General features: G+C 45.2%; 1 protein-coding gene across 1 annotated transcript; it reads left to right on the forward strand.

Annotated features, from left to right (window-relative positions):
- The first annotated feature begins 6,478 nt into the window (after positions 1 to 6,478).
- Positions 6,479 to 9,307, forward strand: LOC139407557 (zona pellucida sperm-binding protein 3-like). Its single transcript, XM_071151382.1, has 7 exons — positions 6,479 to 6,979; positions 7,207 to 7,325; positions 7,447 to 7,550; positions 7,826 to 8,003; positions 8,466 to 8,705; positions 8,852 to 8,943; positions 9,258 to 9,307. Exons 1-7 carry the CDS (start codon positions 6,479 to 6,481, stop codon positions 9,305 to 9,307), a joined length of 1,284 nt encoding a protein of 427 aa, XP_071007483.1.

Genomic DNA, 9,307 nt, shown 5'->3' on the forward strand with positions numbered 1-9,307 from the left:
CAAACAAAACAAAACAAAGGCAAAGGCAAAGTCTTCTCATGCTTTGTTGATTTGAAAAAAGCCTTTGACTCAGTTTGGCATGAGGGTCTGCTATACAAATTGATGAAAAGTGGTGTTGGGGGAAAAACATACGACATTATAAAATCCATGTACGCAAACAAGTGTGCGGGTAAAATAGGCAAAAAAACACACACATTTCTTCCCACAGGGCTGTGGGGTGAGACAGGGATGTAGCTTAAGTCCCACCCTCTTCAACATATATATCAACGAATTGGCGAGGGCACTAGAAAAGTCAGCAGCAGCCGGGCCTTACCCTACTAGAATCTGAAGTCAAATATCTACTGTTTGCTGATGATCTGGTGCTTCTGTCCCCAACCAAGGAGGGCCTACTACTGCAGCATCTAGATCTTCTGCACATATTCTGCCAGACCTGGGCCCTGAGAGACCTGGGCCCTGACAGTAAATCTCAGTAAGACAAAAATAATGGTGTTCCAAAAAAAGTCCAGTCGCCTGGGCCACAAATCCAAATTCCATCTTGACACTGTTGCCCTAGAGCACACATAAAAAAGATACATACCGTGGCCTAAACATCAGCGCCACAGGTAACTTCCACAAAGCTGTGAATGATCTAAGAGACAAGGCAAGAAGGGCATTCTATGCCATCAAAAGGAACATACAATTCGACCTACCAATTAGGATCTGGCCAAAAATACTTGAATCAGTCATAGAACACATTGCCCTTTATGGTTGTGAGGTTTGGGGTCCGCTCACCAACCAAGAATTCATAAAATGGGACAAACACCAAATTAAGACTCTGCATGCAAAAATATCCTCTGTGTACAATGTAAACTCAGCAAAAAAAAAGAAACGTCCCCTTTTCAGGACCCTGTCTTTCAAAGTTAATTTGTAAAGATCCACATAACTTCACAGATCTTTATTGTAAAAGGTTTAAACACTGTTTCTCATGCTTGTTCAATGAACCATAAACAATTAATGAACATGCACCTGTGGAACGGTCGTTAAGACACTAACAGCTTACAGATGGTAGGCAATTGAGGTAACAGTTATGAAAACTTAGGACACTAAAGAGGCCTTTCTACTGACTCTGAAAAACACCAAAAGAAAGATGCCTAGGGTCCCTGCTCATCTGTGTGAACGTGCCTTAGGCATGCTGCAAGGAGGCATGAGGACTGCAGATGTGGCCAGGGCAATAAATTGCAATGTCCTTACTGTGAGACGCCTAAGACAGTGCTACAGGGAGACAGGATGGACAGATGATCGTCCTCGCAGTGGCAGACCACATGTAACAACACCGGCACAGGATCGGTACATCCGAACATCACACCTGCGGGACAGGTACAGAATGGCAACAACAACTGCCCGAGTTACACCAGGAATGCACAATCCCTCCATCAGTGCTCAGACTGTCCTCAATAGGCTGAGAGAGGCTGGACTGAGGGCTTGTGGGCCTGTTGTAAGGCAGGTCCTCACCAGACATCACTGGCAACAACGCCGCCTATGGGTACAAACCCACCGTCGCTGGACCAGACAGGACTGGCAAAAAGTGCTCTTCTCTGTCGATTCGCAGTTTTGTCTCACTAGGGGTGAAGGAATGAGCGTTACACTGAGGTCTGTACTCTGGAGTGGGATCAATTTGGAGGTGGAGGGTCCGTCATGGTCTGGGGCTGTGTGTCACAGCATCATTGGACTGAGCTTGTTGTCATTGCAGGCAATCTCAACGCTGTACGTTACAGGGAAGACATCCTCATGTGGTACCCTTCCTGCAGGCTCCAGCCGTACTGCTCGTTCTGTGCGTGATTTCCTGCAAGACAGGAATGTCAGTGTTCTGCCATGGCCAGCAAAGAGCCCAGATCTCAATCCCACTGAGCACATCTGGGACCTGTTGGATCGGAGGATGAGGGCTAGGGCCATTCCACCCCAGAAATGTCCGGGAACTTGCAGGTGCCTTGGTGGAAGAGTGTGGTAACATCTCACAGCAAGAACTGGAAAATCTGATGGAGTCCATGAGGAGGAGATGCGCTGCAGTACTTGGAGAAGAGTCCCCTAAGTAAGCTGGTCCTGGGGATCTGTTCACAAACACACCCCACAGAGCCCCAGGACAGAAACCCATTTAGACCCAACCAAATCATGAGAAAACAAAATGATAATTACTTGACACATTGGAAAGAATTAACAAAAAAACAGAGCAAACTAGAATGCTGTTTGGCCCTAAACAGAGAGTACAGAGTGGCAGAATACCTGACCACTGTGACTGAACTGTGACCAAACTTAAGGAAAGCTTTGACTATGTGCAGACTCAGTGGGCATAGCCTTGCTATTGAGAAAAGCCGCCGTTGACAGACCTGGCTCTCAAGAGAAGACAGGATATGTGCACACTGCCCACAAAATGAGGTGGAAACTGAGCTGCACTTCCTAACATCCTGCCCAATGTTTGACCATATTAGAGAGACATATTTCCCTCCGATTACACAGATTCGAAAACAAACCTGATTTTGATAAACTCCCATATCTACTGGGTGAAATACCACAATGTGCATCACAGCAGCAAGATGTGTGACCTGTTGCCACAAGAAAAGGTCAATCAGTGAAGAACAAACACCATTGTAAATACAACCCATATTTATGCTTATTTATTTTCCCTTTTGTACTTTAACCCTTTGTACATCGTTACAACACTGTATATATAAAAAATAATATGACATTTGTAATGTCTTTATTCTTTTGGAACTTCTGTGAGTGAAATGTTTACTGTTCATTTTTATTGTTTATTTCACTTTTGTATATTATCTACTTCACTTGCTTTGGCAATGTTAACATATGTTTCCCATGCCAATAAAGCCCCTTGAATTGAATTGAATTGAAAGAGGGAGGAGGGAGAGAGAGAGAGAGAGAGAGAGAGAGAGAGAGAGGAGGGAGGGGGAGGGGGAGGAGAGAGGGAGGGGGGAGAGAGAGAGGGAGGGGGGAGAGAGAGAGGGAGGGAGGGGGAGAGAGAAAAGGAGGGAGTGGAGAGAGAGGGGGAGGGGGGAGAAATGGAAGAAGGGGGAGAGAGAAATGGAGGGAGGGAGGTGGAGAGAGAGGGAGGTAAGGAGATGGGGGAGAGGGAGGGGGGAGTGAGAGAGAGAGAGAGAGAGAGAGAGAGGGAGGGAGGGAGGGAGAAATGGAGGAAGGGGGAGAGAGAAATGGAGGGAGGGAGGTGGAGAGAGAGGGAGGTAAGGAGATAGGGGAGAGGGAGGGGGGAGTGAGAGAGAGAGAGAGAGAGGGAGGGGGGTGCTTTGAGTACAACTGTAAGACAGCGTGTTCCAGTTACCTCCAATATATAGCAAATTTGCACAGCCATTGAGTGGGACAACATTCCATAGGCAACAATCAACAGCCTGATCAACTCTATGCAAAGGAGATGTGTCGTACTGCATGAGGTAAATGGTGGTCACACCAGATACTGACTGGTTTTCTGATCCACAACCCTTCCTTTTTGTTTAAGGTCTCTGTGACCAACATATGCATATTTGTATTCCCAGTCATGTGAAATCCATAGATTAGGGCCTAATGCGTTTATATCACTTGGTTGATTTCCTTTTTTGAACCAAAGTACTTGGGTGTACGAGATTTGACTTCAGAAGAGTTACAGCGTTTGTTGAGTGGTGGTGTACTTCCTCCCAGGCCGTTGGCATAGTGCAAGGTTAGATAGGGTTAAAGTAGTGGAATAATGTGATGGGTTTTAATGAGTATAGGGTTAGTTGGTAGGGTAATTCAAATATGTGTATTCAAATTGTATTTATTTAAACATTTTCATGGTTCCCTTTTCCCATTTTGCATCACAAAGTGTAATGGATCTACAATAGTGGTGAAAAGTTTTGAGAATGACACAAATATGAATTTTCTCAAAGTCTGCTGCCTCAGTTTGTATGGTGGCAATTTGCATATACTCCAGAATGTTATGAAGAGTGATCAGATTTGCCTCTTTGCCATGCAAATGAACTGAATCCCCCAAAAACATTTCCACTGCATTTCAGCCCTGCCACAAAAGGACCAGCTGACATCATGTCAGTGATTCTCTCGTTAACACAGGTGTGAGTGTTGACAAGGACAAGGCTGGAGATCACTCTGTCATGCTGATTGAGTTTGAATAACAGACTGGAAGCTTCAAAAGGAGGGTGGTGCTTGGAATCATTGTTCTTCCTCTGTCAATCATGGTTACCTGCAAGGAAACGCGCACCGTTATCATTGATTTGCACAATATGGGCTTCACAGGCAAGGATATTGCTGACAGTAAGATTGCACCTAAAATAAACAATTTATCGGATCATCAAGAACTTCAAGGAGAGTGGTTAAATTGTTGTGAAGAAGGATTCAGGGCGCCCAAGAAAGTCCAGCAAGCGCCAGGACCGTTTCCTAAAGTTGATTCAGCTGCGAGATCGGGGCACCACCAGTAAAGGAATGGCATCAGGCAGGTGTGAGTGCATCTGCACGAACAATGAGGCGAAGACTTTTGGAGGATGGCCTGGTGTCAAGAAGGGCAGCAAAGAAGCCACTTTTCTCCAGGAAAAACATCAGGGACAGATTGATATTCTGCAAAAGGTACAGGGTTTGGACTGCTGAGGACTGGGGTAAAGTCATTTTCTTTGATGAATCCCCTTTACGATTGTTTAGGGCATCTGGAAAAAAGCCTGTCCGGAGAAGACAAGGTGAGCGCTATCATCAGTCCTGTGTCATGCCAACAGTAAAGTATCCTGAGACCATTCATGTGTGGGGATGCTTCTCATCCAAGGGAGTGGGCTCACTCACAATTTTGCCTAAGAACACAGCCATGAATAAAGAATGGTACCAACACATCCTCCGAGAGCAACTTCTCCCAACCATCCTGGAACAGTTTGGTGATGAACAATGCCTTTTTCAGCATGATGGAGCACCTTGCCATAAGGCAAAAGTGATAACTAAGTGGCTCGGGGAACAAAACATTAATATTTTGGGTCCATGACCAGGAAACTCCCCATACCTTAATCCTATTGAGAATTTGTGGTCAATCCTCAAGAGGTGGGTGGACAAACAAAAACCCACAAATTCTGACAAACTCCAAGCATTGATTATGCAAGAACGGGCTGCCATCAGTCAGGATGTGGCCCATAAGTTAATTGACAGCATGCCAGGGTGGATTGCAGAGGTCTTGAAAAAGAAGGATCAACATTGCAAATATTGACTCTTTGCATCAACTTCATCTAATTATCAATAAAAGCGTATGACACTTATGAAATGCTTGTAATTATACTTCAGTATTCCATAGTAACATCTGACAAAAATATCTAAAGACACTAAAGCAGCAAACTTTGTGGAAATTAAATATTTGTGTCATTCTCAAAACTTTTGGTCACGACTGTATACTATAGTTCAGTTGGGGGTGGTAATGAAACATAATGGATGTCAACCGCCGTTAAACAGGAGAAGAAGGGATTCCAAGTCGGAAACTCTGGTCTCTTTCTAGAACTCTGACTTTCTGACCTAAAGATCACTGACGTCATGATCTGACCACATTTGTTATTAGTTCCCAGTTGTCTTGAAAGCACGAATTGTCTTCCAAGAAACACAGTAACGGTCCGTCTTTTCACTTATTCAACCCGTCCGACAGTAGTTGACTTAAGTTGTACTTTTGACAGACAAAAACAGAAAGTGATGTAGTCTAGGTAAGATGGTCACACCCACATTGATCAGGCCCCACCTCACCAAACCTACCAAATGGGCGCAAACGTACCTCAAAGGCTGTTCAAGAACGGTGTGCACAGTTTTGTGAAAAAGTGTCTTTCAGTGCTGTCACGCAACTTAGAAACAAACTGAGTCTTTCAGTACAAACCGTCACTCAACATAGCAAATGATGCGGTAAACTGAACACACCCCATTGAGGCAATAGCCATTTTGAAGTAGTGATTTTCCTCTTCACGATTGGTTGATCCCTCCTGATGATCATCCAATGAAGTTAGAAGTCCCCACCCAGTTGACCACTTTAAAATGGTGGAAGCCCTCAATGGCGCTGGCCATGCTGACATGGCCGTTAGGCCACAAGAAGTCTCTATCATTCTCTATGGCAGAGGTGGGCAATTACAGTCCTTGAGGGCCTGATTGGTGTCGCAGTTTTACCCCAGCTCCAGCTAACACACCTGACTCCAATAATCACCTAATCATGCTCATCAGTTTAGAATGCAATTTGATTAATCAACTGAGTTTGCAAGGGATTGAGAAAAAGTGTGACACCAATCAGACCCCCGAGGACTGGAGTTGCCCACCCCTGCTCTATGGGAAGGATGCGTTTCTTAAGTATTCTACAGGGCCTTTTAATGAGCACAGTCTTGAGGTTGATTACACTAATTAATGAAGGGGCGGGTTCACGTTCTACCAGATGGCTTTAAAAGGATCTTCCTAGACACCCAAGGAGATGTTGTTAGTTCAGCATTTGATATTTGCAGCCATGGGATCAAAGCAGGTGCTAATTAAGCTTTTGGCAGTGTTTGCTGCATTTGTATGTTTCTGGGATGCTGTGTTGTCAGCTCCTTGGGCTCATGCAGCTCTGAACCCCAGGGCCTTCCAAAAGTCTGCAGTGCTGCAACCCAGGGGCTTCCAGAACCAGAGATCTGCAGTGCTGCAACCCAGGAAGCAGGATTCCGTGTTCCAGTCAAAGCAAGGCTTCGAAACCCCGCTGACCTGGACGTTTCCTCATGATCCAGTGCCAGAGGCCAAGCCTGATGTGAGAAATGTTGAGCTGAAGCAGCCTGTTCCTGCCAACACAGTGGGGGTCAAATGTGGGGAGAATCTGGTCCAGGTGGAGGTCAAGCAGGATCTGTTTGGTATCGGCCAACTCATCCAGCCGGCGCATCTCACCCTGGGGGGCTGTGCTGCAGTTGGGGAGGATGTCGAAGCCCAAAGGCTGATCTTTGAGTCTGAGCTGCAGGGATGCGGCAGCAAACTGGAGGTAGCCTTTGTTCAAATCTAAATGTCCAGTTAAAATATTTTAAATCTCAGGACTGGTTTCCTGGACACATAGTAAGCCTAGTCTTGGACCTTTTTAGTCTCTAAATTAAGTGTTTCATTTGGTCCACATGTTTACAAAGCATGTGACAAATAAAACATTATTTGAAGTGAAATGGAGTCATTTAAAGCAACTGCTTTAAACACTTGTTTTTTGTTACCACTTCACAGATGGTAGAGGATGCCTTCATCTATACCTTCTACCTGCTCTACAAACCAAGCACTATTGCCAACACCCCTGTTGTAAGGTCCACTGAGGCTGTTGTAGGCATTGAGTGCCACTACAAGAGGTGAGACTTCTCCACGCAGATGACTTGTGGTGCATAGACATTGACTTATCAGAAGAAGGCTGATGTCACTCAGGACTTGAGTCAATTTTGCTATGACTAATGTCCATTTCTCCCCTTGCAGGAAACTGAATGTGAGCAGCAATGCCTTGAAGCCTACCTGGACCTTCTTTGCAGACTCTAAATTCGTTGAGGAGCAACTCTACTTTTCTCTCAAGCTCATGACTGGTGGGTAGTTCCATGTCTGTTAATTATTAGTGTCTGTATGGTAGCGCCCTTAACCAACACCTAGCAGCCTCGCGAAGCGGTTTGGTTCTCTTGGTGTAATGGTTAAGGTGTTGGGATAACACTTGCTGGTCCCAGTGAATGCTACACACAACTTGCAGCAGTCTACTGTAGCCCAGAAATGACTGACATGGTGGTTACATTGTAATGTGAAGTCTATAATTTTGGGGGTTTCTTTGTCAAGATGCTATTAAATTACACAGATTTTTGCTTTCTAGACGACTGGCAGATTGAGAGGGCCTCAAGTCAGTACTTCCTAGGTGACCTGATTCGCATGGAAGCCTCTGTCCTGCAGTACCACCATGTGCCTCTGCGGGTTTTTGTGGAAAGCTGTGTTGCCACTCTGGTGCCTGACATTAACTCTAAGCCCAGATACTCATTCATTGAGAATGACGGGTGAGTCGGAGAGGGCATTGTTCAAAGGTGGCGCGTACCAGGTTTGGGATCAGGAATTAAACTAACTGTACTTGTCTTACTAACACCGATTTAGCTGAGATGCTATATTGAGGGTTCTGCTTGCAGACTGTCATTTTAGCAACGTTAGTGTAGTGCACTGGATGTCTGGTGTCTGCTAAATATTAACTGAAATACCAATTCCACATTTCTTACTGAAAATAATTGACCCCCCCTGGTGTGCACACCCAACAAACTATGTACAACTAGTTTCATACAGCTTACTGGCAAAAGCAGATGAGCCTAATTCTGGACAAATACCTTTTAATTGAGGGTCTCCACTACTTCTAGTTCTGGACAAAATATTATAGTTAATCTCTATCTACTGAAATGGTCCATAGAAGTTGCAAATGTTACTGCACATTCTCCTTGTGAAATGTCCTCTAATGGTTTCTGGTTCTTCAGGTGTCTAGTTGATGCTGCGTTGATGGGCTCTAGTTCCAAGTTCCTGCCTCGCTCACAGGACCACAAGCTTCAGATCCAGCTGGAGACCTTCATATTCAAACAGCAGTATGCTGGCCCTGGAAGCAACAGCAAAACTAGCCAGGAAAAAATGGACCTGATTTACATAACCTGCCACCTGAAGGCCACTGCAGCTTCCTCCCCAACTTCTGCTGAGGACAAGGCCTGTTCCTTTGTCAATGGGTAAATGTATAGTGTGACTTTTCTTCTGATGGGTGTGTTGATTTTTGCAATGGATGCACATTTCTTACTGGACTGGCAGGATTGTTCTTCAATTTCTTGTTTCAGGTCTACTGAATACTGGTAAAGCAATTTGTTTTTCTTCACAGGTGGTGGTCTGCAGATGGGGATGACCAGGTGTGTGGTTGCTGTGACACCACCTGTACCATGAGAAGGGCCCGGGCTATTTCCATCCACGCTGGTATGACTTGAGTTTTCAAATTCACTGGCTCATTTCAGCTTCCTTGAGGCTCAACACAAATGATTGGCAACTTGAGGGCTGCTGGGCCAGATCCTGAGAACTCCTATCCTTGTGCCCTTGAGGAAGGCTATTAACCCCACCTTGCTCTCCCTGTCCAGTGGTGCTGCACTGTGGCTTGACTCTGTGTGGCTAACTGACATGTGCGATCATCATTCAATTGAATGTTTGACTGTTTTGAGTGTTCTTTAAGTGGCAATACATCTCATGTTTATGATAATTCTAGTCCTCTTACAATTTGCCTTCTCTCTCCCCAGATGTGCAGTGGGAAGCCGACGCTGTCCTTGGCCCCCTATCCATCCAGTAG

This window comes from Oncorhynchus clarkii, chromosome 4 (assembly GCF_045791955.1).
Source record: "Oncorhynchus clarkii lewisi isolate Uvic-CL-2024 chromosome 4, UVic_Ocla_1.0, whole genome shotgun sequence".
Taxonomy (NCBI): Eukaryota; Metazoa; Chordata; class Actinopteri; order Salmoniformes; family Salmonidae; genus Oncorhynchus; species Oncorhynchus clarkii.

Coding starts and splice junctions, on each gene's coding strand:
- LOC139407557 (XM_071151382.1), top strand. CDS start 6,479: ATGGGATCAAAGCAGGTGCTAATTAAGCTTTTGGCAGTGTTTGCTGCA. Junction 7,326..7,446: donor ATTGAGTGCCACTACAAGAG/GTGAGACTTCTC, acceptor CTCCCCTTGCAG/GAAACTGAATGTGAGCAGCA. Junction 8,004..8,465: donor TCATTCATTGAGAATGACGG/GTGAGTCGGAGA, acceptor CTGGTTCTTCAG/GTGTCTAGTTGATGCTGCGT.